The sequence below is a fragment of the Pogoniulus pusillus genome, chromosome 30 (genome assembly GCF_015220805.1).
Source record: "Pogoniulus pusillus isolate bPogPus1 chromosome 30, bPogPus1.pri, whole genome shotgun sequence".
Classification (NCBI taxonomy): domain Eukaryota; kingdom Metazoa; phylum Chordata; class Aves; order Piciformes; family Lybiidae; genus Pogoniulus; species Pogoniulus pusillus.
In genome coordinates, this window is record NC_087293.1 from 17,702,914 (window position 1) to 17,730,265 (window position 27,352).

Consider the following 27,352-nt stretch of genomic DNA (forward strand, 5'->3'; position numbering starts at 1 on the left):
GCAGGTGCTACCAGCACTGGGGCAGACTGCTCAGCTAAGGCAGGTGTCTGGGGAAGTAACCCTTTCCTCTCTGGTTTCTTTGCAGCCCCAGCTGGCAACTCCTTTCAGCAACAGCTAGTCACAAAGGAGGGAAATGAGCTCTATCACTGTGTCATCTACCTTGCACCAGGGGACTATCACTGCTTCCACTCACCCACTGACTGGAGAGTGTCCCACCGACGGCACTTCCCAGGTAGGCTTCTGTCCTGGGACAGTGAAGGCAGAGCAGCTGTGGAGCCTGACAGTCCTTCCTGGTCAGCTCAGCTAGAGCTGCTTGTTCAGCCGCAGTCTCAGGAACCACTTCTATGCACTCACCAAGGAAAACTGGAAGGGGCTGCTCTCAGGCGCTGGACAAGTAACCACTGAAACCTGTCCTGAGCTGTAAAATCTTTCTTTAGCTTCCTTTTAGTAGCCTGCAGCTTTCGTTAGATGCTTATTTAATACTGAAACTAGGAAGTAGCTCTGCCCATGCCCTGAGCCTGCTCTCTTAAGGGCCTGTAGATGACAAATAACTGTAGCTGTCATTTGTGAATTTGTAGGTGACACCACTGTGAAGGTGGCTGGCTACATCATCAGTAAAGTAATAGCATCACCTTGTGGGGAATGAGCCCTTGTCCCCTCAGCATGGTGACAGAGGAGCAGGTGTGACTGATGCCAGTGGCAGCTATTTTGAAAGGGACTTCCAACCCAGACTGTGCTCCCTCCTTGCAGGGCAGACTTTCCCTGCCTGCAGATGCAGCCAAGGTGAGGCTGCAGCTGGCAGTCAGTGAAAGCCAAAGGAGAGGGGGTGCCTGCAGCCTGAAAAGCACCATTGCCAGGTGTGAAAGTGAACCCCTGAGGCTCCTTATCACAGTAGATGGTGCTCCAGACTGCATTCAAGCCTCGCGGTGACTCATCAGCATGGTTTGCAGGTTCCCTGCGATTCTGCAGCATGAGTCCTGCCCAAAAGCAGTGACCTTAGAGAGAATGAAGACTGCACCTTTCTGTGACTGTTTTGTTTTCTCCAGCCTTGTCTTTCCTTTGCTCTGACCAGCACTTGCCTCGCTTCCCACAGGGAAGGGACACAAGTGCTGCAGTTAGGCCAAGGGTGGCACTTGGAGACTGAGGGGTTTTCCCTGTGCAGGCTCTCTGATGTCTGTGAACCCTGGTGTGGCTCGCTGGATCAAGGAGCTGTTCTGCCACAACGAGCGGGTGGTGCTCACAGGTGACTGGAAGCATGGCTTCTTCTCCTTGACAGCTGTAGGGGCCACCAATGTGGGCTCCATCCGCATCTACTTTGACCAGGTGAGATGGCAGCAGGCAGCTGTCCTTGCGCTGGGTGGGCTGGGGACAGTACAGTGAAATTGCCTCCAGGTTTCCCAAAGTCTCATTTTAAGGGAGTCACCTCTGAGTTGTCAGCCCCTGCTCCAGAATGCCTCAGCTGTGCTGAGGAGCACAGAGCACTGCACCCCACTGACACTTGCTTCCTCCTCTGCACAGGACTTGCATACCAACAGTCCTTCTTACTCTAAAGGCTCGTACAACGACTTCAGCTTCATATCCAACAACAACAAGGAAGGAATCTCCATGAGGAAAGGGGAGCACTTAGGGGAGTTTAACCTAGGCTCTACAATTGTACTCATCTTTGAGGCACCCAAGGACTTCAAGTTCCACCTCAAGGCTGGGCAGAAGATCCGCTTTGGAGAAGCACTGGGCTCCCTATAGACATTCTCTCTGCTGGGGTTTTGTCTCCAAAGGGACTCCTATCACACCACTGAGAGTTCCCTTTAACAAGTATGCATCACTCAGCAGGACCTGGGTGAGGAAAACAGAAGACGTTGTTGCTGCATTAAACTTAAGCGTATTTGGCCTACAGCTGCATGCTGCTGCATGCAGGAGGAGTTGAATGAGGTACAGCTGCCTTTAAGGAGGTTGCCTGTGGAGCTTTCTGTTTCACCCTGTGCCTGTAGCCTTTCATGTTCTCCCTTCTGTGCCACAGGATGTTCTCAGAGCCTGTAAGTCCCTTTTTGAGCCTTTCTAGGCTGTGCAGGTGCAATGGGGAAGAGTGGAGACAGATGAGCTGTATTGAAAGGCACAGTGACAGGCTGAGTCAGCCTTTGTACTGCAGCAGCTGTTCTTCAGCCACGGAGTAAAGAATGTACTCTCGTATTTAATTCCGAGGCACTCCACTGAAGTTCTTGTCTAAAGGCAGCCAGTTATTGTGCAAAGCCAGAGTGAAGTTGGCTAAGATGGCTTTGGAGGCCACAGCAAATGCACAAGAACTTACACTCAGCCAGCTTTTTAGCCAGCTCTGACACTGTCCCTTTACAAATGAACTGTATTTTAAACCTGGAAACACTGTGTCACATTCCATACACAGAACCCCCAGCCTGGGAGAGGTTTTGTACCAAAAAAACCACAGAAACCCCCAAGGTGTGTGTCCTGTTTCCAATCCAGGGTTTCACTTTGCTGTTTCAGGCCTTCAAGATTGATTGTATGGAAGACAAGGGGTAAGGGGTTGGAAAACAAATGGGATGTTGTCATGAGGAGAGAAAGTAATCAGAATGTGGGTTTACTTTCTGCTTTGTGTCTCCATTGCTGTCACTGAATTCTTGGAAGAGTTAGTTCCTTTATTTATGGAAGAGTTTCAGATGCTTCAGGACCAATGCCCTATTCACTGACTGCCGATAAAAGTATTGTGAATTATGGAAGTAATCCCAAGTTGTCAACTGGGCCATCCGGAAATGCACTGGCACAAATTCCATCTTAGTCAAAAAACAAACACCCCACAGGGCTCTGACTCCTGCCCTTGTACCTAGTACTAGGACTGTGCTGGGGGCTGAAGGCTCTATGCTGAAGCTTCATCCTACAGCAAAACTTCAGAGCCTCTTTGTAACTTCACCTCAAGGAGAGTTAAAAATAACAGCCTGGATCTGTTGAAATGTGGCACCCACTAAAACTGGTGCCCAATCGCTGAAGGGGAATTGAGTTTCAAAGGAATGTATCAATTGTCTTTAGACAAGAAACTGTTTCAAGTCCAGGCACTTGACACAGTTAGAGCTGACTGCTGTCCAGAGCTGGTAGGAATGGACTGGCCTAAGACACCTGCCTTCATGCTCTGAAAGGGTTCTTCTGTAACGTCCTTGCTTGAGCTACTTTTCTGCTGCTTCAAGGAGACAGTAGCCTTTGGCCAGCTCTGATTTCCTGAAGCAAAACTTCTTTGTATGCACTGCAGAAAACAGAATATGAACTTTGTTGTACAAATGTGCAGTTTGCCCAGTCCTGTATGCTTAGCTTGTCAGCAGGGAAGGAGGGATGATCAGCTGCCCAAGTGCTGGAGCCAGCCCTGATGCGGATGATGGTGGCTGAGTGACAAGCAGGAGAAAATTCCTTTGTCTCCAAGAGTCAGTGTTTCCTCACTTTGCAGGGGGAGGAGTTTGAAAGTTTGAAGTGGCTCTCAGCCACCTATCCTGTCAACACTTGTTGGCCCTTGCAAGTTTCCTTCTGCAGCAGTATATTGCCATGTACAGGTTGCACTGTTTCTAAATCGCTGCTGCTGAGACTGAGGCAAGCATCACCCCCAAGAGGATAAACCTCTGATTAACCTTGGACTGAATTTCAGTGTCACATTAACAGTAAAAAGCAAATTTGTTCCCGTGGATGGGAGAAAAGTCAACTGACTCTTTCCCCACTTTTCCACTGGGGCCTAGGGCATCCAAACACAGCCAAAGCAATTCTAAGCTTTAATTCCTTCCTACTCAGCATCATCATCCACAGTAGCTGAGAGTCACAGTGGAGGGTGGGTTAGCTGCAGTTTGCTTTATTAGCAGCCTAAGGAGGAAAGGATTCAGCATGCAGGAAGCTGCCAATGCTGTGCAGAGCTGGCTGATTCCCAAGCACTAGTGTCATGCAGTGCTCAGCAGCAAGCCCTGCACAGAAAGCAGAGGTCCTAGAGGGTGCTGATAATGCTGTGAACTTCTCCTGCATGGAGAATCCCTTTAATTCAACTGTATCAGTAGCACAGTATTTTTGTATGTCCAAGTGTGACTTACTGACATGAACTCATTCACCTGCAAACATTTTGAAATAAAGAGTCTTATCAGCATTGCTTATCTTTGTGAAGTGCAGGACAACCTCAACTGGGTACTGAGTGCAGCAGGAGCTAGACTGAGTTACCACTTGCTTTGGCTTTTAGCTAGCCCTAGGCACAAAATGAACCAAGCAAAAAGCTCTCAGTTAATTTATCAGACAGGACTGCCCAGCACAGACATCTCTCACCCTCCCCTGCCACAAAGGGATGCAGTGTCCCACACGGGTGCTGCACTGCTAGTTCAGCTGTGTTACAGATCCAGAGTAGCCTGGATGTGGCGCAGGCGGGCAAGCAGGAGCTGCACATGCTGCCTCTCTGTCCTTTGTGCTTTGCTGAGGGTGCTGATCCTTGCCTGTAACTGGAAGAGAAGACAACTGCATGAGCTGTACAGCAGGAGCACAGTTAGGCTTTCTGACAGAAGAGGGAAGGAGGTCTAGCAGTCTTTAAATATTAGAGCCATGAAATGACAGGATTGTGACATGTACTGCCTAGCTTTAGAGGCTCCTGCAGTACCAACCAATAGCAGCTGTAGAACCTGGGGAGAGAGCAGTGCAGGTGCAGTTAGTGTAGCACAGATACACTGTCTTGAGGAACCACAGAAAAAACCCTGAGCCTGCTCTGCAGCTTCAAGTGGCCTTAGGCCTGCTGGAGCTGCATCCATAATGAGGAGCTGGATCCACACAGCAGTGCTCTGTGCATCCCACTTCTGGCAAAGGTTTCCCTGCTCGGCCTTTTACCAGCTTCCTACGCAGCTCCCACAGCAGCCTTCAGCTGAGTGCAGAGCACAGTGCTAGGCATTTAGGGAGCTTCGGTTTGTCTGCTGTTTACACACCTGATCCAACTCTTCCTCAGCCCCTTGTACACCATCCAGGCCCTTGAACATCCATCCTGGCTGCATGCTCATTTCTAGCCACTTCTGCAGAATCTCTGCCTGTTGCTGACAGGACCTGGAAAATGGATTAGAAAGGTTCTTAACTCAATTAAGAGCTCAGCAGTCTAAGCCAACTTAGATGTGCAACTGATACTGGTAGTAACACCTTTTTTTTTTTTTGTCTCAAAGTACTGAGTAGTCAAAGTCTTAAGCTGTGAGAAATCAGAGAAATCTGCCTGAGAACTGCTGTCTCCATTTCCTGCTCCAGACTCCTTTTCTGACTGGAATGCCCTTGCTCTGGTAGAGAAGCTGATCCTTCTTCAAACTCCAGCTCTACTCTTTGTAGCTGGCACTTGAAAAGTTCTTTTCACTCCTCATTATAGAAGAGCTGAAGCTGAACCTCAGTCCCTCTGCTCAGTTCCTTTGTACTGCCTTTAGATGACCCCAAGGATACCTTTGTTACACTTCTTCAGCAGGTGTCAGACGTAGAACTAAACCACTTGCTGGCTCCAGGGGCAGTTGAGCATAAACTCAACTGGAATGAACTCTTAATAGGAGAAAACAAAAACTTCAGAGTTTCTGTTTCATTCCCAGTTGTGCTGTGAACAGCTTAGCTTTTCTCCAGATAGACAGATAAGACAGCTGCAGGACTGGGTTGCCAGCAGAAGAAAGGCTAGCAAAGGGGCCAGCAACATACCTGAGTTCTTGCTTCCTGCTGAAGTAGTACTGCATCTGCTGCTGGATGTGCCAGAGCTCAATCTCCAGCTTCCTCTCCAACACCATGGCTTCTCTGCAACCACACTCCCTCTCCTCCCCTGCAGCTGATGGAAGATATAAGGCACATAGCAGACTTCCACTGTTGTTCTTACTAAGGCAAGTCAGGTTAGTAGACAGGAAATGTGGAACCCTCCCCAGTTCTTTTGCAGACTGTGTCACCCTGGGACAGGTAGAGTGAGGGGGCAGGAGTCTCAAGAGCACAGCAAACTGCAGGCTCGGCCTGAACACACCAAAAAAGCTAACAAGTGCTCTAGGGAATGGTGCCAAAATGCTATTTTGGACTATTCTCTGGTGTTCTCCATCTACTCTAGAACCAGGTAGAAAATACCTGCCTGAACATGAGCCAGCAGTGTGCCCAGGTGGCCAAGAGAGCCAGTGGCATCCTGGCCTGCATCAGGAATGGTGTGGTCAGCAGGAGCAGGGAGGTCATTCTGCCCCTATGCTCTGCACTGGTTAGACCACACCTTGAGTGCTGTGTTCAGTTCTGGGCCCCCCAGTTTAGGAGGGACATTGAGATGCTTGAGCGTGTCCAGAGAAGGGCGATGAGGCTGGGGAGAGGCCTTGAGCACAGCCCTACGAGGAGAGGCTGAGGGAGCTGGGATTGGTTAGCCTGGAGAAGAGGAGGCTCAGGGGTGACCTTATTGCTGTCTACAACTACCTGAGGGGTAGTTGTGGCCAGGAGGAGGTTGCTCTCTTCTCTCAGGTGGCCAGCACCAGAACGAGAGGACACAGCCTCAAGCTACATCAGGGGACATTTAGGCTTGAGGTGAGGAGAAAGTTCTTCACTGAGAGAGTCATTGGACACTGGAATGGGCTGCCCGGGGAGGTGGTGGAGTCGCCATCCCTGGGGCTGTTCAAGGCAGGATTGGACGTGGCACTTGGTGCCATGGTCTAGCCTTGAGAATTGTGGTAAAGGGTTGGACCTGATGATCTGTGAGGTCTCTTCCAACCTTGTTGATACTGTGATACTGTGAAAATCTACCTGGAACACAACTGCCATGGCCTTATGTCATTAAAAACACCACAGCGAGAGGTGCTGGTAGACCTGTACACATTATAGCCATGGTGTAGGTACAGGGAAAATGCGGAGAACATTCCTGGGTGAATTCTTCCTCCCAAAGCAAGTCCTGCTGCACTCAGCCTTGTGTACAAAGCCCCCAGACCTGAGCATATTCTTGCTAAAAGAAGCAACTCCCAGCAGTTTCCAGAACACGGCTTTAGCCACCTGAGTTAGCAGAACCCACAGAACTCAATTGCTATCCCAAAGAGGAGTGCCTGACATTCCTCACCTCCTGATGCAGACATATGGGGCTGCCTTTCCTCCCTCACACATGGGATTCACTTGTAGTCCTGCATAGAGTGAAAGACTCACAACTGCTACAGTTGACATCTGAGGACCTACCTGCAGTCTGGTGGCTCCATTTCCCCAACAAGTCTTCAGGTGACAACAAATGTGGCTGCATGTTTGGTTGCCACTTCACAGAGCCCTGTTGAGAGTCTTGGAAATGGGCTCCTTTGAGACCACTCACAGGCTGACCTCCTCTCTACAAGGCAGAATGATGCAGAGGTTTTGCCCTCAAAGGGTTTTCTAGAGTAAGCTCAAGTAGGATGTACCTGACCTACTAAGCCCTACTTCCACTCAAGACATGCCCTGCAGTCACTGCAGCCCTCTCAATAAACACCAGAGCAGAGCTTAGGAACTGTGCTCTTTTGTTCCTTGCATGGAGATATGTCATCACCACCCTGTGTGGAACACCTACTTGTAGGTGAAGGCCATTGCATTTTTTGCCACTCTCAGCCATAGCCACTGCTATTAAACCGAGCTACTCTGGCAAACTAACTGCTCTGAAGTCTTGTCCCAGGTTTGGGCTAATCCCTCCCCTGGGAAGAAAATTCACAACACAACCCCCCTTTTTTTTGAAAGTCAGGGAAAGATGAAATTGTATTTTCTTATAGTATAACAATGTAAAGAGAGATAATAACTAGAGAAGGAAAGAAGGAAAAAAAAAAAACAAAAACAATACAATAACCTTAAGGGAGATGGGGGAGGGGTCAAGCAGCGGCGAAGCAGCAGAAGCAGCAGTAGCCAAAACAGCAAAACAGCAGCCGGGGGACGACAGGTGAAGCTGCAGCAGCAGAAGCCAGCGGGAGAAAAAGGGGAGAACAAACTGTGCTTCTAGCCATTAAGTTCTTGATGCTCCAATGAAATTCTATTAATTTATCTATTGTTGCCATTTATGTGACCTATCCCTGGAATGTTCATCTCTCCCCTATATCTGAGCTAGAGGATCAGCTCAAACGGCCACAAGTCTGAAGGAGCAGCACTCTCAAGCCAACTGCTACGAAAAGCATCCTGCTAGGAAGGACACAACCAGGAACAAGGACATGACTTATAGTACAACACACATGTGGATTGGTCACCTAGTGAAAGGCTGCATCAGTCTGGTGGTGAACAGCTGCTGGGCACTCAGACCCATTCAACATTTTAGGTGCTAGCTAAGCAAATAACAAGAAGCTCGTGCACCAGGCAGGCCAGTCAGAGCAGCAGCAGGCAGCATCCATGCTGACAGTCACCCAGGAAGCATGCTCCTTTTCCCTGCAACAATACACTTACCACTTCTGCTCCAGCTTTCATCTGGGGCAGGAGAGGTGAAGGAGACCACAGCTGTGGGCTGGGCCCAGCCCAGTGCACATCACTTGCCCACAGCGGTGCAGGCGTAAAAGCAGCAGGCAGGAGCACTGGGCAGGAGGCAGTGGCACTGCCTGTTCCAGACAGGCTTTCTTCCAGTTGAGCTGCTCTCACTAAGGCCCCACTCTGTGCAGAGCATCTGCTCACAGCTGTTTGGTGAAAGGGTGCCTCTGACCTGTAAAGGAAGAGGAGTGAGGTCTCTGTACATTACAACTGCTGGTCTTGCCCTTTGTGGTCCATGCCAAAAGCAGGAGAACTTTGTCATTCCTCTGCAGTCAGCCCTTCAGTGAGCTGCTTCCCATGCAGGGCAAACCTCCACCTAAAAGAACTGATAACCTCCCCCAGACCAAACCACCACAATGCTGGGGCTTCAATAAGAAAGGCAGCAAAGCAGAGGAGGTTTCCATTGCTGCTACCTGTCCTGCTCTGAATCCTTCACATCACTTCAGGCTGAAATGACTTCTTCAGAGTTTGACCCATTAACTAAATCCTGCCTTAGTTTGGTTTGGGGATGAGATGAAGAGGGGAGCAGAAACAGCAATCTCAGATGGGTTTTGACAGGAAACTGACAATTTCCCTTCTCTAAAGCTAATTATGGAACAGTGTCACAAAAAATGCTCAGTATAAACATCTGCTAAATCAAATTTCAGCTTCTATAAGCACAGCACTTTCAGATCCCTAACTTCAAGGCTAAGAAGTGATGCCATAACTGAAACGAGCACAGAGCAGTCAAGAGTGAAAGCACTGCTCAGCTGAACCATGTCAGCAGCACAGACCTTCTGGAGAAAGGAAAAAGTCAAAAGCAGCTCCTTTTAGAGCAGCAAAATCTAATCATCCAAGAGAGAAACACCCAGTTCTGGCTCTGCAATATAAGACTCATTGATGGTGGCCCAGTAGGCGAGCTCAGTCCAGCCCAAGTCTGTTGTGGAACAAGTGCTGCACACTCACGGGTCCCTGAGAGCTGAGCCCCAAGGAGCAAGCTGAATAGGTAGGCGACTGCATGGCTTTTCCTCTGCTGAGTGTTCTCTTGTCTCAGGGCTGACATCAGGCACTCCAAAGGTCACTTGCTTCTTCAGAGGTGGCAGAAAAGGACAAGAATTAAAGTTCTTGGTGACAGCTTTCTGCCTCCACAGCATGGCACAAAGATCCCCAGAGTGGTGAAGGCTGCAGGCTGCCTGCCAACACAAAGAGTAGCAGTGGCTGATGGCTGAGAGCAGCAGGCAACAGCCCAGCCCATGGACAGCACCTCAGAGATGAGCTGAGCTTTCCAAAGGCCTCACAGCCAGACCAGCTCTCCAAGCTGTGTTAGCAGGTGTTGGGTAAGGAGAATTAACTGGATACTTCTGCAGTGGGGCAGACTGCACATCAGCAAACAGAACAACTAGTGACTTGAAATCCAGGGAAAGAGCTGGGAAGGCTGCCCAGGAGCAGGAAGAGTGCAACCAATACAGGCCTCCCTGTTTCCTTTCCACACGCAGGACTGGGCTGATAATCAAAGGCAAACGTGACAGAAGCATGCTTTTGAAGGTATCAGTGGTGCTAAAGCTAAGGCAGGATTAGATGTAGCTCCCAGCTTTATTCTAGCAGAGAATTTAGAGACCAGACCTTGTCACATGCAAAAGATTTACCCTGCAATATTGTCCACAGCAGGAATTGGTCAGTTTTAAAACAGCTTCATTGAGAAAGGTTACCAACTAGGAAGCCAAGCCCGAAGTCTCAGCTGGATGCAAGGACAGGAAGCTCTGCTTTGAACCACAGGCAGAAGTGTGCACCAGATGCAAATTAAAGCAGAGATTAGGGCTCTGAGATACACACAGAGAGCAGGCCTGGATGAATCAAGAGCAAGCACTAGCCTCTGTTACCTTCAGCTGGTGCTGGACCTGGAGCTGTCCCTGCAGCCGTTCCCTGTCAGTGCTGTATCTCAAGGCAGGGGTTACCCTTTCCCTCAGAAGAGCAGGGTGGTAAGCTCCTGTGGTATTTTCAGCGTGAGATTTCTCCTGCTGTTGGCCCTTTGCAAACCTGAGCCAAGCATCAAATACCTGCAAAACCAAGAGCAGTGTCAGAAACGCAGGCTGTGAGCCAGGGACTGCTCCTGCGGACAGGAACTCCTTTCCCTTCCCCTGGGCAGTACTATGTAGGGCTACAGCAAGAGCAGGACACGAACAGAAGGACAAAGGGATGGGGACTTAAGTCAGCTGAGGCTGGATAAGGAAAAATGTGTGCAAATGTTTTTAATCAGGTAAGAGGAATTCTGGAGCAGTTTTCCAGCTTCCTTGAGTAACACACAGCACCCCAAAATGACAGGGAACAGACCTCATGAGCACTCTGACCATAGGCAGCTCTGTGTGACATCTGCAAACTTATTTGCCTGCCTCTGGCACTCCCACACCCTTACCTTTCTCTGCAACCAAAGGGACCAGTGCCACAATGCTTGCACTGCCTTCTGCTTTTCCCATCGCTGCTGCAACAGCTAACAGGGGAAAAAAATGCACAACAAGCAGGTCAGAGTTAATATATCCCACACTGGGAACACTAGCATCAACCCAACAGGAGGTGCTGCAGGAACCACAGCAGAATAACCTACTCAGACCATGCAGTATATGGCAAGGTGTCTCCTGGGCCAGTGGAATCAAAGACTCAGAAAATGCCTAAACAATTTTTCTGTGGCTCTCACATGTCAGTGGAATACGGAGGAGAAGAAGGGATAGGGGGACAATTCCTTACCCGTGTCCTCCAGCACGTGAAGGAAGCAGAGCAAAGCCTACGAGTCCTTAGCTGATCTCCCTGTCTCTGTAGCAGCTGCAAGACAACCAAACCAATGAGCCACTTGCAGACAAACCTCACTCATCTGAGCCAATGCTGCTGGAGCAGAACAGGCACCAAACAGTCTTTGCCACCCTCTTTGTTCTGCTGAGGCCACCCTCAATACTCAAGTGTCCTACAACGCAATCTCACTTGCAAATAGCTGTGAGCCCAGCAAGAACTACACAGGTACATCCTTCTCCCTCAAGGTGCAAGGCTGCCACACTTCTCTCCACTCAGGATCACGACTCCCTTCCCCAGGGGACTCAAACTGCCCCTCCACACCTGCAGCTTCCCACCCTGTCTCACTGGCTGGGGAGGCTGCTGATCCTGCTCACCACTTTCCTAAGGCACTGATGATGATGTCTCTTCCATTTCACCAGGTACTTCTGGAGTAGGTGCTGCTGGTGGTGCTGTACAGCCCTGTGCAGCTGAGCCCTCAGCATCAGAGACTCCCCAGTTAATTCCTTCCAGTGAAGAAAGAGGGTCTGTAAACGGGCTGTTAGAAGAAAAATTAGTTAAGATACCAGAGAGTCCCAAGTGGCACCAGCTACTCTTCAGACTCTTTCAGTAGTACTTCACAGGGGCAATATTCAGCACTAGGAAGGTTCATGGAACACTTTGGGGAGCAGTGAGATGTGACTTACAAGTCTTCCCTCCTGCCAGTAATACTTTTTATTATCTTTAGGAAATCATTTGCCTTCTGTGCTTCAGAGTCTTCATGCCCAGCAGGTTGCTGGAACCACGCTAATACTTGCAGAGTTAGCCTCTCAGGGCTGAGGCAGGAATTGATAAGGTTACTTGTACTGCCCTCATAGCAGAGACATCTCAGCTTCTCCAAATCAGCAATGGGAAATGCCTTGGAGGAAGGGTTACCATGCCCTCCGTGGATAGGGAACCAACAGAGAAGCAGAAGTCACACAAACATCCTTCAGCAGCCCATTGGGGACCCATGTCATGCCCCATTCTATAGGGCTTAATAGACCACCCAGCCATGCCCTCTGTAGAGATGGCACACGACTGCCCTGCTAAGCCACAGCTAAGGACTGTACAGTTAGCTGTCTTCTGAGACCTCAGGATCTGCACCAGTTCACCTATATCGAGACGTTTTCTGGCCTCCAGCACAGCAGTCACCTTCTGCTGCTGGCAATGTGCTTGCAGCAGAGCAGCACGTCTCCACTGCAGCAACACCTGTGGAGAAAAAGCAAACAAATCAAACACTGCAGCACTTCAGAGAGTCGCTCTGCCATTTTTCAAGGCATTCTCCTCCATCTGTCTGTGCCCTGTCCCAAGGTAACACTACATGGTGTATCATACTACTGCCTTTCCCTTTCTCCTAGGAAATGGGGAGAAAGGAAGAGGGAAAAAACCATGAGCTCACTTGGAGAGAAGTTTCAGAGACACCAGCAAAAATAAGATGGGACTTCCACTTTTTAGATCTTTCTTAGTAGTGGCTCTTGAATTAAGTTTTTATTCCTCTAACTGCATTACCTGACCCCTGCCTGAACTACCACCTGTACTCAGGCCTTAGTGTCTGCTGTAGAGAGCCTACCTTTGCCATGACTGCTCTTCTGTAGTGCTCATCTGCCTTAGCTTCATGTATAAGAGCAAGGGCATTTTCTCTCCATGTATGCAGAAGTTGTCTGAAGCAAAAAAAAACCAAAAAACCAAGAAACAAAAAATACTAAGAACAATTCTCATTTGTTCATGTGGCATCTTCCCATCCGCAGGTAAACCAAACCAGCCACCTATAAAACTCAGTGATGCAAATCAGCTTTGCCCTTTCAGGTCTCTGCAGAAGGGAATGCAGAGCTTTTGCAGTACACACTCTTGGGCTGAGCCAGACAAGCTCTGCAAGTGGATCTAGTTGTACAGCAAATGAGGTAGATAAAACTCAAGCAGCTACAACCACTCTGAAGTGACATCATCTTTCATTGTCCCCTCCCTAATGCAAGACAGGCTCTACATCTTCCAGACTGCTTTAGTATGACAGCAGTCAGAATCCACCCACTGCAGCAATGGTACAGTTTGCTGCCTGCTGTCTCTAAACCAAACAAAACAAAGATTTGAAAAGTTAAAGCAAAACAGACTGCAATCCAGAACCTCATAGCTAGAAGACCTGCAAAGAAGCAGCAATTCAGGTCCATTCCAGTATCACACACTCCCAGTCTCAGAGGTGGCAGTGCAGTGGCTGCCCTGGTGCTGTACAGGGGCTTACCGCAGCAGTAGCCTCCTGCGCTGCTGCTCCTGCTCAGCTGCTTGCTGCAGAATGCAATGAATGTTGCCTTGGTAGCTCTGTAAAAGAAGCAATGACAGGTAAAACCTCCCTCAGCTGCCAGCAGCTCTGAAGAGAGGAGACACTGGCAACTCTTTGTAGCAGTTTAGGCTGCAGCAGACACTACTATTACAGAAGAAGACACTTGCTGTGTAAGTGCCTGGAGTGACAGCGTGGCAGCTCTTCATTCAGTTCTCACTGAAACACTGAAGCACCCCCAGACAAGTCCCTCCAGGAAAGGGCATTGCCTCCTACCTTCCAGGCTGCCAGCATCCTGCCCAGCAACGTGTGCTGATAGTGCATGTCTGCCTGAACCAACTTCCTCCACTTCTCACGCTGACATCCCACGTACTAGTAAGGGGAAGAAAAGAGCTATGTACACCCAATGGAGTGAAAACAGGCCATGGCAGAGAGCAAAGGACCACCTGGGAAGGAAGGAGGGCTTAGGAATGACCAGAGTTTAAAATAAACAGCTTCATTTCTAGCTATACAAGTGCAAGCAATCTAAACACAAAAAGGGTTCAAGCTCTTCCCCATCTATTAACTCTCTCACCTCCCTCCATTTGTCCCAACTCTGCTGCAGGCACTTCAAGTTGTGAAATCTTAATGCTTGCATCAACTTGAGTCTCCTGTAAGAAAAAGAAACAAATAATTTAATTTCTCCTACAATGCAATGCACATGGCTGAGCCCTTCTAGCACAGACCAAATTCCACATTTGCTACTTTCAGCAAGTTATGTACTGCAAAACAAGTTGCAGACACCAGAGCACAAATAAGGAGCCGGAATCACTGAGAATTAAACACAGCCCTGTCCAGAGCAGGCCACCACAGGGCCAAGCCATTCTCCTTCACAAACTCTTCTTACTCTGTAGTTCTCTCCTGAGTGTTTTGCCTCCAGAGGCAAAAAGCCTTTAGCAGCAGCAGGTTACTGTAGTGGTCCCTTGCACAAAGCAAGCCTTCTTGCTCCTCCAGATGTGCAGCTGCCCTTCCACACCATGTGCCCCAGGAACAGCACAACAGCCGCCTTTCAAAATGAAGCACAGCCTGCCACGGAAAGAAGGTGGCAGTGAGGTCATGACAGGATGGTCACAAACAACAGAAGACAGTTCCTTGAGGAAGACATGCACAGAACTGTCCACTCTTTGTTGTTCTCTTCTCATGTTGAACAGCAAAGGACACATCAGAGCCCCTTCGCTGAGAGCTCTGTGAAGGTGTGCTACAGGTACCTGTATGCATGCAAGTGGAGAAAGTGTTACCAGAGAACAGCAGGCCACAGAGAGGAAAACCACCAGCTGCTAGGTAGCATGTGAAAGGCTTCCAAGAGCAAATAAGCTCCAGAAACCAAACCTGTTGAATTTGCAAGAACTGATGATCTCAGAACACCAAGAGTCAGCCCTGTCTGCATAGAGCCACACCCACACTACCATTGGCTATGGGCTATGTAACTCTGACACAGAGAAGGGGCAGTGGTTGCTGTACGTAAAGACTGCAGGATTATAAACACAGCTTAGGAAATCAAAGACCCCTTAGGGAGCTTCATAGACATCTCCCCAGAAGCAGCTAGTTTGTCAGTGCATAATCATAGACAATCCCTACCTATTTCAGCCAGGTAACTATGAAAGGGAGTGTGAGAGAGGGCACACACATTTACTGGGTGAGGGAGTCCACGAACAAGCTATGAGTAGTTATCTTCTAATAAGAACAGCTTGATTCTATAACTAACAGACAGCTTAACTTCAGAAAAGGTGATTAGGAAATACTGGTTGTAGTTGGTTTCCCCTGATTTGAGTCTCCACAAGGAAAAAGGGAGTTTGTAACAGCCAAGTCCCTCTCACACTACCTCTGTTGACAGACAGGGACAGAGGAATCATCCCCTCTCTGTCCTAAGCAAGGCAAAGAGTCACCCTTACCCTCTTCTCCCCCAGTTGGTACTCTCTCTGCTCACAAGCCTTCAGCACCCACGTGTCAAATACCTGCCTCATCAATAGCCTCCTGCAAGCAAGAAGGAAGAATGGCAGCACAGAGCTCCTTCACAAAAGGAGACCGATGCATGAACATTAAGAGATCAGTTCACTACCCACAGAAAATGGGATGGTTATGCACTCAAAGCTGTTACTGGAATTCAGAAGACAGACGGGGCTCACAAATCCCATCTGGCACAAACTGCATACCTATAATGGGCACAAGCCACTGATGTCAAGGCCTGCTGCTCTTCTTCCTCCTTCTCTTCCAAGCGGGACTTCCAGCAGCTCCAGCACTTCTGCAGCAGCTGAAACAAGACACAAGAAGCACAGAAAGTGGGAGAAGAGTGCAATAAAGAAATGAGAAATGTCCTAATGCAGCTGCACACTGCAGCAGCTGCCCCCACACCGCCTCACACACCAGACTCGCCCCACGGCCTGCTGTCAATTTCTCTGAGAAAAGCCCCAGCAGAGCTGGGAGAACAGGAAGACAGAGCACAGGAAGCTGCAGCCGCTGGCTGGCTCACGCAGCAGGCCGCCTGTGCCTGGCAGCAAGGAGCACTCTGCAGCACAGCTCAAGCAGGACTCACTGTCACTTGGCGCTGGCGGCAGGACAGGTTTCTTCTCATATGCTGCAGATGAGTGCTGGCCACATTCTGACAGAGACCCTTGAGCCCAAGTTTCTGCAGCAAGAAACACACGACTTGCCTGCAACTCAAACCACCAAGCTCTGAGCAGTTTAGAACTTGTTGCTGCCTACAGCTCCTCTGTGTGTGATGCTACCCCTTGTTATGGCTAAGAACTCATCATCCAAGCCACGCACCCACTTCCTCTCACAAACTGTCACTTCCCCACCTAAACTACAATTCCCTTCCACTTTCCCAGTGTCCTGTTGTGAAACATCTAACTCCTAACTCAGCTATCAACATCACTATCGCATCTTTTCCCAGTCCACCTCTTCCTTCAGTTCAAGACTCATAACTTGCTCCTTATTAAAAATAGCAAAGATCCAGTTCCTTTCTAGGTCTCCTCTGCACAAGGTCTTATGCATTACTACAGTGAGGAAAAAATAATTCTTGTAGCAAAACAGTGTAAACAGACAGAAACCTTTGTAGTGGAGGTGGGAAAAAACATAAATAAATTTTACAAAGCCAAGGTAAAATAAAGAGGAAAATGCAATCTCCTGGTTGTGAGAAATATATAGAATCATATGTTTGATCTGATCAATTCGTGGCAGGAGGCCCAGGACAGGGAGGAAGGGGGGGTTTGAATGGAGCTACACTCCTCCTTGCACAGCCATCACAAAAGCATACACTTGGCTTAAGATAACAGCAATAAATAATTAGAAGCTAGAAAGCTTGGTGGAGGAGTGAGGCAGGTGGAAGAGACAGCCTTTGGCATGAGCAAACAGAGGACTAGTTTGGAGTTCACGGAGCGGACACTTGACGAAGACCCCTCACTTCATCCCTGAAGACCACCAGAGGGACCACCGAGTAAAAAGAGACATGCGTGGAAGAGACACCTCCCATTCTTAGAACTGATAAGCAAAACCCAACCTTTTCTTAGAATTAGTAATGAATCTGTAATAGAATAGGGTATAAAAAGGGAACACTGAAAACAAAAGGTGTGCGTTAGGGTAGAGCAGAGCCTCCCCGCGCACCCAGGCCTGTACATTGCTTGATTCCTGCAACTCTATTAAAGCCTTAACTTGCACGAACGCAAGTTTATGCCTGTTATTTATGACATGGTGAAGTGGCCAGGAAGTTCATAGCCCAATACCACCAAGAGCAGTCTGTTGCTTCACCAGTTCCCAGCTGGAAGAACAACCGTTTTGAAGCAGCAGAGCTTCCCCATTCAACCAGCACACTTCAGAATAGCTGCAGCTTAGAAGCCTGATGCCTGATCCAAAGTTGCCACAGCAGAAAGTGGGGCAATCCCAACTTATCACCCACACACTGCTGTTACTATTAAACGCATAGTGCCAGCCATAACTCTCCCAGTTCCCCCCACAGCCTCTTCCCCCCAGTGCACAGCAGCAACCTTACCAACAGATGATGCCTGTAGTGGTTTTCAGCCAGCTCACACTGTCGAGCCTCTTCCACGCACAGAACAACATCTGTTACTGAGTTAAAGTATCTTTCACACAGAGATATCCACACCCTTCTCCCACAGATGGGCACCAGGTCTCCATCTAAATTTGTTTCAATATTTGAATTTCCAGGACTGACACCTGTGCAAGTTTTGATGACAGTCGAGCATTTACTTTTTTTAATCACAATACAATTCTGATTCACTATCAAACAGGGAATTTCTCCTCAGCCTTACATTACCTTCTGCAGGCCTTAGCTGTCAATAAATTACCAGAGTGTCACGGGAGGAGTTTCATGAGTCTTGAGTACGACCTTGCATTCATCTTTCTGAGGCTAACACGGCTGCCCTCACTCACACTAATGCTCAGCAGGCCTGCTGACCAATCGGGTCCTTCCATCATGGGAATGCTTTCTGCCTGCGTAGAGCTTGGATACAATGCTTACAGCGGGCAAAGGCTCGCTGGGAGGCAGTCCTTGCTGCTCTCTGTTCCACGCCCTCTCGGTGAGCATGCATTCTCCTCCTGCACTCCCACGACTGCTGCCGACCAGAGAAACACTGCCGGGCTACCCTGCTGCAGTGATGTTCTTGGGCCAGCTCTAGGAAACAAACACAAATGATTCAGGGCCTGTGCTACCCTGGGCTCGTTTTGATCAGATAACATTTATGTCATTGGTTCTGAAGTGACAATTGCCCTAATGCTGAAAAATGGGAGTAAGAATTCAGTTGCCCTCAGATTACATCCTTCCTGCTAAGGCCAAGGGCATTCTTAAGCAGTCACACACTGCACTGGCATCAGAAGGGGCAGGTAAGACACTGTGCCACTTGTCCAGCACACACCAGCCTGCTACTATTTCAGCATACTTCCATTGCTAGTTCCCAGGCACCCAAGATGGGTTCCTTTGCATACACATCTGAACTCATTCCAACAACTTCAAGGAAAGAAATGAAGAACTGATCTAAACTTCACTGCCCTGTATCAGCTGTAATCTTTCTGATTATCAAGAAAATCCACACACAGAGTGATTGATCACTGTGCCCTAAGCAAAGGGGCTGCGCCCTGCTCTGTCCTGACTCACCATTCTGAAGCTTCTTTGCTCTCTGCAGGTTTAAGTACCCCAGCCATGCTTCTATGCATCTCTTCAGTTGCCAGTGCCGATGGTGAGTCACTGCCCTCATCTCCCTCTGCTTGTCCTTCTGGCTGTGCAAGTACAGCTCTTGCCACTGCAACCAAGCCTGGCAGCAATTAAGGAGGGAAAGCAGAGAGGGGACAAAAAACAGACAAGGTTAGGGAAATAGAACAGAGGAGAGAAGATGAAGAACATCAGCAACAGGAAGCTCCAAGTGAGATCCAGAGGTGAAAGTCACAAGCAATGAAGTTCCTCCTCACAAGAGGGCAAAACCCCCACCAGAACAAAACAAATGCCAAAGGAATATCAGCACGTCCAGAAAAGGTCAAAGACAAAAAACACCAATAAACTTATTTCTTCTTTTTTTGATACTTTCACACCTTTTTAATCTCTTATTTTATCTGTGTCTAGTTTATCTAGTGGAGAAAACTCTGATATATTCACTACCATCAAGAACTATACAAGACAGAAATAATTCCTTTGGACAGTCTGCATCCTAGCAAACTTAAGATGCGGATCCAGCTTGTCTAGATTTCTTGCAAAGAAATTGTTCCTGTAACAAAATGTTGACTTTCTTTGTAAAAATCACAGGACATCTCAAGCTGGAAGGGACCCAGAAGGACCACCAAGATGCTTCTTAAACTCTAACAGGCTTGGTGCTGTGCTCACTTCTCTGGAGATCTTACCGCCCTGACCAACCACTCTCTCAGTGAAGAACCCTTTCCTGATGTACAACCTGAACTTCCCCTCACACAGCTTCACTCCATCACCTCATGCCCTATTATGTTCTTCCACCATAAGTACTGCACTTGGCAAAGCAAACAAGTCCAGAGCCTATTTTTTTATTAGTCTGAACCTATGTCACATGTGTCTGCAACTCAAACCACTAGCAGTAGGGACAGCCAAAGCTCCTGAGACTTACTCGAATTTGCAGGCTCTGGGCCCAATGCTGCAGAGCCAAAACATTCATTTTACGCCCAGTGCAGCTCTGCTGGTGTCGCCTTCTCCACACCGCCCAGGATGTGCTGCCAAAATAACGTTACAGGCATCAAAACAATAGCAAAAAATTGTACATGGAACAAAGTCGCTGTAGGAAGCCAGCAGAACGCAGGGGAAAGCCCTGGCCTGCGGTCGGTGCCCCCCTGCCTGCTCCCAGCCTTACCGCAGGCAGCTTCTTCCCCTGAAGGCCAGTGCCACCTGCTGCATCCCACGCTTCGTCCTTCGGACAGCGGCGTACAGCACCCAGCGCTGCCAGGTCCTGAGCAGCATTTGCTTCTCTGCTGTGCAGAACAAACAAGTCACGGCAGTCACAAAGGCAAGAACCTGGCATTTTTTTATGCAGACCACTTGTCTCCGACCTGCAGTCCGCTCAGCCCGCACTGACACCTCGTGGGAGACCCTGAGGCGGCAGCAGGCAGCAGACCCGCAGTGCGACCACCGCCCTGGCTGCGGTGTCCCAGCCACAAGAACCCGTGAAGCGCCGCGAGCGCCGTGCCGCTGGCTGAGACACCAGCGCTGCTTTTCCTCGGCGCTTACCGGGTGCAGATGGACACCAGCACTCAGCAAAGCAACCTTCCTGGGAAAGAATGACAGCGTTCTCTTTGGCTCCTTTGGAAAAACAGTTCATCAGGTTTCTCAGTGGCCTTTCAGGAGCTGTTCTCTACTAAAGCAGAGAATGCAACCAGAAACAAGTGCAGTTCATTTGTCCAGGTTGGATGAGGCTTCGAGCGACCTGTTCTAGTGGAAGGTGTCCTTGCCTATGGCAGGAGTTTGGAACTGGATGATCCTTGAGGCCTCCTCCATCCTAAACCATTCTATGATTCTATAATCTATCAGGATGCCATGCAGCTCAGGCCAGAAGTGGTGCCACCAGTCCCAGCTCCCCACTCGTGCAGCACATTGCACTTTCTGCTCACAGAAGCCTGGCTTGTTGGAACAGACACTGCTGAAGCAAAGTTACCAGAACACAACCTCACTGATTTGATCACACCTCACATGCTGAAACAAACACTTTCAAACACATTTCCTGGCGAATCAAGCATTAACCTACCTTAAAGCAAGTCACATTTTGACTTGGAAACACACAGCTGCTTCTCTAAGTGCTCTGGCCTCACTCAGCAAAGGGAAACCTAGGGAGCCTACCAGCTTGTTACCAACCGGGCCACTCTGTAATACTTTGAAGCTACAGCCATATGCAAGGACACCAGATAGTTTCTGTTGCAAATCAGTACATAACTATTGCATCATGTCTAAAAGAGAGTCATCTGCCCCTCAGGGAAGCAGATACTCCCTGAAACCCAAGGAAATTGCACCCTATACAGACAACTTCACCGCAGGATATAAATCCACTGCAGAACAAAATCTACACTTCAAAACAAGGGGCACTTCAGAAGCTTGAGCCTCGTCAGTTACAAGACACAAGCTGAAGGAATAATGAATACAGGTAAAATGTGCTGCTAATACCACAGGGAATTTTGTAATTTCTCTAGCCACAGTTGACAGAGAATTCCTGCAAGACATTATATAAAAAATATCTATTTGAATACATATTGTGAGAAATTCAAAAAGCAAAATAAACCACCAAACAAACTACCCCAAAAACCAAACAAGGCAATCTGGAGCAGATGGAGAGGCCCTTAAGCTACTCATGGGCATCCCTGAATAACCACATAGCTACACAGCAGTGCCTCTGCCAGAACCCCCCTGCCTCCTTTAGGCAGATAACCATCTGTACCTAAAAGCATGACACCTCCTGAGGGTGTGGACAGTCACTCTGCAAACACCTACAAGGGATAGATTCTGTGTAATTACTTTCCTCCGGAGCACCCATCTCAGTGTGGCCTCAAATACAGGCAGCCACCATCGCCTCACTCACCGTCAGACTCGGCAATGAAATATTTGTTCCACTTCCCTTGCTGCTGGCATACATAGGCTCTCCAGGCCTTGAAAACCAATTTAGGGAGCAAATGCCTGAAAAAACAAAAAAAACCACCAGCACTGGAAGAGCTCCCAGTGCCCAGAAGGAAGATTCTTTTGAGTTTGGTTGCAGTGTAAAGATATGTTGGACAGGAAATTTTGACTTCATGCTAAGACAACAGAAAAAAAAAAAAAAAAAAAAAAAAAAAGAGGAAAACCCCTATGAAACTACCTCTTGGCCTAGAGGTACTGCTGATGTACCCTGCTTACTGGTACTAGCTCTTCCAGAACCTTACAAAGTTTCTGCTGCTCCTGTACACGCACAGGATCAGGAAGTGCTTGCACAAACCTGTCCTGGCTGGCTACTCTGAGGCTGAGCTTTCTCCCTCTGCTAGCAGACCACCACTCCTTCCACTCCCCAAAGGTTTGCTGAAGGATCTTCTGGTCATGAAAATGTCTAAACAGTTGAAAGATGTGGACATGGGAAATTTCATACAGGTTTCTATCCAGCCTGGTCACAAATCTGTTTTAATGAAGCTGATGCTACCTCTTTTACAGCTTTGTCTGATTAGCCTAACTGCATCTAATTGCATTTAGAAACCACCACCCTGCTGTGACATTTTATTCCAATACTCTGGGAAGTGTGACAAGAAGCAAGCAGCTTACTGTCTGTAAATACTCCTCAAAAAGCCAAACAAAGGCAGAAGTTAACAGACTTGCCAACTATCAGAATGCCACTTGAGCAGACCTACAAAAACCTCCAGAAGCTGGTAAGGATGCACATGTTGTCCTTGCTAGTTCTGTTCTTTAACACAAAATAGTTTAGGCATAGAAATCCACATAAAAGCTTTTTCAGACTGCGTGATGCTTTGGCATTTCCACTGTGTTCTTCAAAATCTTCCCAAAGAACATGGGAACAGGCTTGAGAACTCTTTCAGCCAGTTGTGCATCATCTGCACTGAAAAGGAAGCTGTTCACCTGCTCATGTACCGTCCCCTTCCAACGGGTGCTAAGCTCTGCACAGAACGGATTCATGAGTCATAGAGGACCCTGGAATTCTTCCACCTCAGTAAGAGAGTCTCTGGCCTTTATACCCAGCTTTAATTAACAGATATCAGGAAAGAAGAGATGCTACAGTTCAGCTGAATTGTGAAAAATAGGAAAGTCAAATACAGGAGAGCCTGCAGAAGCAAATTAGACTTTTGATCAGCTACCTAAAGATAATGGTCTTGATCCACTATTTCAAGCAATTCTTTAATTTTATTTGAAAATAGTGTCTCAAATATTTTTCCATGTGGTCAATATGACCCAAGAACTAGAAAGTCTCATCAGATGGAGTATGAATGCATTAAAAAAATGTATCACCTCTTTCTACTTGTGATAGAGGGGGGGAAAATAGGAGCCACAAGAACACAAGCTAACCAGGAGAAAGCACGCAAGCTTTGCTCACAACTATCCTCCTGGCTCACTGAAACAGGTTGTGCCTGTAGTAACAAAAGGATTAGGCCTAGAGCACAGTAAGGTGTCTCAAAAAACCACAATGCACAGCTACCTATCCCAAGCCAAGTTGCTAAGGCATTCCCAGCATTCAAGCAGTTAAAGAAAACAAATGAATAAATAAGGAAGATGTATTTTTTCCCCAACATGGTGCATTACCAGAACACTGCAAACAAAAGCTGTGGAGAACTGGGGACTCTTAGGTCTAAAGAGACCATTTATTATTGCTTATGTTCCTTGCTGAACTTTATAAAACATATTTCTACTCAAATGCATGTCTTCCCACTGCCAACTGCTTCATTGCCCAAGGGCATGGCCAAACAAGAACCAACAGGCAAATTAAAGCAGAATTAGGCAAGAGAATCAGTGTTAGTTTTCAGTAGCTGACAGAACACTAAAACTAGAAACTCGACATCTGCTGCAGGTGTTTGTCAGGCAGACACAAAGCACAGGTTCACATTAAGAACAACTGTACAAACAGTAAAGTGAGCTGAATTTCTTGTATAACCTCAAAAAGCCATTTCATTTAAAGCAGGTTCCACAAGCATACCCCAACATTTATACACACAGTTCAACTTTATCAGGACAAACACAGTTCCGAGGAATTTAGTTCGTTAATTTTAACCATGATTATTAAAACCAAACAAAGCAGAAGCAAGAAGAGTATTCAAGGGAAACCTTCAAGTCTTCTCAGAGTACATCCGAACATTTTCTGGGCAGTTAGTGCTCTCTTAGCCTGATGGTACAGCACAAAAAAAGTAAACACAACCAAAGAAACCGACCACAAAAACAACCCTGTCCTCGATTTGTGCCATTTTATGTACCTGTCTATGGAAGGGAGAACTTTTCCAAATGTCTTTTCTGCCCACAGAGAGAAGAACTTCCTTGCTAGATATCTGGAATACAAGGCAAGGTTAGTTGTCTTTGTACTCTTCCCCTGCTAGTTCCCAGGCAGCAAAAAATAGGTACTTCCATAGGCTAGTTTCAAAACTCAGGATCTGTCTTTCAGAGATCAATGCACATACAAAACACTTGAAATTAGTACCTGTAGCAGGACTGTTCACCAAATACAAATAGAGGCTTAAGCATCACTTCAAGACTTGAATAGTGACATATTTCTCCAGGAACACGAGGCAGCTGAAATAATTTTTGTATCGTAACATCATGTTTTGTGATGAGTTTGGGGGTGCTGTGTTTGTTTGGTTTTTGTTCCCTTTTTAAGACAAACACTTTATGGTTACTAATGCTGCGTAGAGACCAATAAGCCTACATATAAGAATAACTCAACTTTGTTCTGTCCCCAAGAATTCCCAAGATGCTATAATTAAAAAAAAAAAAAAAATGCAGCTAAAGTCTTCAACAAGGCAGCATTTTATTATTTCTTACCTGCCTCTGTATTGCTCCATTTTGCTGTAGTTCCAAGTCTGCACTAAACAAATGCACCCTCTGCAATGTTACTTGCTGGCTCTGGAAGAACAAATTGGCTCATGTTATGCATGATGAATGCAGCCAACGGACCTCTGCTAAATACAGTCTGCATTCACTTTAACAACGACAGGAACTCCACCTGTGTACAGAGAGCCTAAGGCAGCTCCAGATGTTTAACACTGAAGGCATCTGTCTGCACACTCACTTCCCTGCTAACTTGAATGATACTGTGCTCACATAATCTCTTATTAATAAGTTATAACTACTTGACTCTTGAGAGTAACTGCACCGATCTCAACACAGCTGTGCCAGAAAGATGCTATTAAAAGATGAACCTCAGTTACGTTGCCTTATTTAGAAATAAGGTAACTATCGAGGATGGAAAATCAGTACCTAATCAAACTGACTCCTTTTCACTGCTTTTTAAAAGGAACTTCTCTCCCTTCACAAGCACAAGGAAATTAAGAAAATTAATTCACCTCCTCCAGCGAGAACTTCCGTACAAACAGAACCTTTCACCTGCCAAAGGTTTCAGAAAGTAAGACACTGTGCAAACACTTGAACTCATGACCAGCGATCTCCTTCTAAGCGTGAGATCAAAACAGGACATTGCTACAAGCAAGGTTTAAGGTGCAACAGGAAAAACACCAAACAAAAACTTGCTGCAGTACACCCGAGTCTACCTGCACGACGCTGCCGTCAGCACAGGGGAATTGCAATCTCAACGCTTTTCGTGCTTATGGGCAATCACTCGGGAACCACACGGCGGTACTCTAAAGTCTTGGCGCCACGGCGCCGGTCTCCCGAGCAACCTCAGGAACCGATCCTGAGCGTCCCTCTCCGGACCGGCCGTTTGGGTGCAGGTAGCTCCGCAGAGCACCGACGCCCTGCCCTTCGGAAGCCGCGGGCTCTGCCCTCCCTAACCGAGACGTTCTCGCTGACGGCCGCACGGCATCGGCCGTCTTCACAAAGCGGCGTGCAACCGGGGCGAGGGACAGCCTGCAGCAGCCGCGGAAAACCTGCTCGCCACCGCCCCCAGGGCGACACGCCTCACGCCCGTTCACCACCACCAAGAGGAGCCGGAGCGCCGCCCACACCCCCCGGAGGTGCAGATGCAGCGCCCCGTGGCGGAAGGGAGGCTTGTGGCTATTCGGCAGCCCGGCTCGGTCTAACCCCTCCTCTGCTAAGGCCCGGACGAAGCTACTCCAGCCTCGGGATGACAAATATTTCTTGATCTCAGGCGGAACCCGCAGTCCCGAGCAGCGCGAAAGGTGCCAAGTGTGCCACGGCACCGAGCCGCTACTCACGCTGCACTGTAAATGGAGGGGAACCGGTATTTTGCCATGTCTATACCTATGGCACGTACCGGTCAGGTAGCATCTACCACAGACGTGCCGCTAGCAGCCAGCAGAAGAGTCAGCTCACGCTGCTGGCGAGCACAGAAGTTGCACTGAAACACGCGACCACGGAGACTTGCCCCGTGGCACCTCGCAATAGCTGCTCGGTGACAGCTCATGGCCCATTTACTGCTCTTGAGTCTCACTTTGCTGGAAAAGCAAACTCACCAGCAGAAACCTCACAACGGTTACAATGCTCACTTCTAATACAGCACTTTGCTGTTTAAGAAAAAAAAACAAACAACGAAACAGGGGGTTTTAATGTTGGTATTCAACGTCGCTAGGGAGCAGGGGAGACAACTTTTTATTTACCAGATCTTGCAAGCACTTCCTTGCTCCTGCACTGCCCACTCTGCCCGAGGAGCTGGGCAAAGCACGGCTTCTGCTGCCTTTCTATGTGGGAGCAGGGACTGGGGTGCTGGGGACATTGCTCAGCAGCAATGCCACAGAGACTCTTGCTCAGTAATTCCTTACACTGATAACAGAAACAATCTGTTCCTTATTTGCAACAACTGAAAGACGCCAGGAGACTACGGATAAGCTGCTCTGCTCACTGAATCAATTCACTTCCCGCTGTCCCGTGGAAATGCCCAATTTCACCTTTGAAGAAGACTGATAAAGGGTGTTTTAAAACACACAAATGACAGGGCAGTGTGCGGCAAGGCACCGCAATTTTCCCTTTGCGCCTCCGTTGGTCCCTCAGCACCGCCGGTTTCGCGCGAAGGGGCCGGAGGGCAGGCTTGGGCCGCGGAGGAGGGCCCCGTCAGACCTCCCCTCACCCTCCCGCGGGGGACGCGCCGCGCACGGCGGGAGCGCCAAGGTGTTCGACTCCAGACGGTCGCAGTCAGGAAAACTTCCCCGAGCCCGCGGATTACTCCGTGCAGACGTGCGCTACGAGCAAGGGGTGAGTCCAGCGAAGGCGCGAACGAGGCAGTCAGCCGCGGCGCCCCCCATCGCCGCCCCTCATCGCCGCTGGCGCCAGGCTGGCTCCGAAGCGCTGAAGAGGCCGCGCGCACCCCGCGCTTCCCGCCCTTTCACCCTGCGTCTTCCCTACAGCCGCGGGCGCGCCTGCCGCCAGCTCTACCCCGTCGCCGCTGCCGCCCGGTACCCAGCACCCGGCACAAGGCGTGGACCACGTCCCGCCGCCACTGCTCCCAGCTGCCGCCTCCCCCGCAGGGCTGCCCGCCTAGAGTGCCTGCGGGCCCTCGGGGAGCCCCGGGCCTTCCCTCACCCACCGCAGCGCTTGCAAGGCGAGACGACGGCTCGGTGGCCTGGATCGCAGCGGGGTACGCAGCCCCGGGCAGCGGGGGGAGCACGGCCCCGCCGCGCGCCTTTCCCCGTCAGGCGCCGCGCGAGGGAGCCCCGGTGCGCGCGCGCCGCCGCGCCTGCGCGCGGTGCGTTAAATGGGTGCGG

At 48.8% G+C, this 27,352-nt stretch overlaps 2 protein-coding genes across 13 annotated transcripts in view; one reads left to right on the plus strand and one right to left on the minus strand.

The window, feature by feature from the left end:
- Window positions 1–4,123, plus strand: part of PISD (phosphatidylserine decarboxylase) — a 21,338-nt gene extending 17,215 nt beyond the window's left edge. For all 4 annotated transcript variants that reach the window (XM_064168502.1, XM_064168501.1, XM_064168504.1 and 1 more), the window contains 3 exons: window positions 86–232; window positions 1,163–1,323; window positions 1,519–4,123. In XM_064168502.1, the coding sequence (XP_064024572.1) occupies window positions 86–232; window positions 1,163–1,323; window positions 1,519–1,743 (533 nt within the window). In that variant the 3' untranslated portion in view covers window positions 1,744–4,123. The remainder of the gene's footprint in view (window positions 1–85; window positions 233–1,162; window positions 1,324–1,518) is intronic.
- On the minus strand, window positions 2,628–27,292 carry SFI1 (SFI1 centrin binding protein). 9 transcript variants are annotated; one of them, XR_010307861.1, is made up of 29 exons: window positions 26,719–27,291; window positions 24,501–24,581; window positions 23,939–24,010; window positions 21,577–21,671; window positions 19,864–19,981; window positions 19,624–19,726; window positions 18,651–18,807; window positions 18,009–18,170; window positions 17,529–17,599; window positions 16,074–16,166; window positions 15,694–15,791; window positions 15,433–15,514; window positions 14,388–14,566; window positions 14,076–14,151; window positions 13,778–13,873; window positions 13,466–13,542; window positions 12,800–12,890; window positions 12,342–12,438; window positions 11,586–11,746; window positions 11,170–11,244; window positions 10,841–10,915; window positions 10,308–10,484; window positions 9,394–9,620; window positions 8,371–8,620; window positions 7,159–7,300; window positions 5,677–5,800; window positions 4,941–5,055; window positions 4,297–4,466; window positions 2,628–3,247 (listed from the first exon to the last, which is right to left on the minus strand). XR_010307861.1 is itself a non-coding variant. In XM_064168499.1 (28 exons), the coding sequence occupies exons 2-28, from the start codon at window positions 24,518–24,520 to the stop codon at window positions 4,359–4,361; spliced, it is 3,036 nt and encodes a 1,011-aa protein (XP_064024569.1). In that variant the 5' UTR covers window positions 24,521–24,581; window positions 26,719–27,292; the 3' UTR covers window positions 4,245–4,358. The 9 variants fall into 9 exon arrangements, 8 of the variants coding, with proteins under 8 accessions (XP_064024569.1, XP_064024562.1, XP_064024565.1 ...); XM_064168499.1 differs by lacking the exon at window positions 2,628–3,247 and having other exon boundaries at window positions 4,245–4,466; window positions 9,394–9,515; window positions 26,719–27,292; XM_064168492.1 differs by lacking the exon at window positions 2,628–3,247 and having other exon boundaries at window positions 4,245–4,466; window positions 27,175–27,291.
- Between the last annotated feature and the right edge of the window lie 60 nt (window positions 27,293–27,352).

Excerpts from the sequence above, each read along its gene's own strand:
- SFI1 (XM_064168492.1), bottom strand. The coding sequence starts at position 24,520 with ATGGAGCAATACAGAGGCAG. Across the intron at positions 19,982-21,576 it reads TTTCATTGCCGAGTCTGACG|CAGAGAAGCAAATGCTGCTC; the intron begins GTGAGTGAGGCG and ends TGTTCTGCACAG. Across the intron at positions 15,515-15,693 it reads GTGGCTTGTGCCCATTATAG|GAGGCTATTGATGAGGCAGG; the intron begins GTATGCAGTTTG and ends TCTTGCTTGCAG.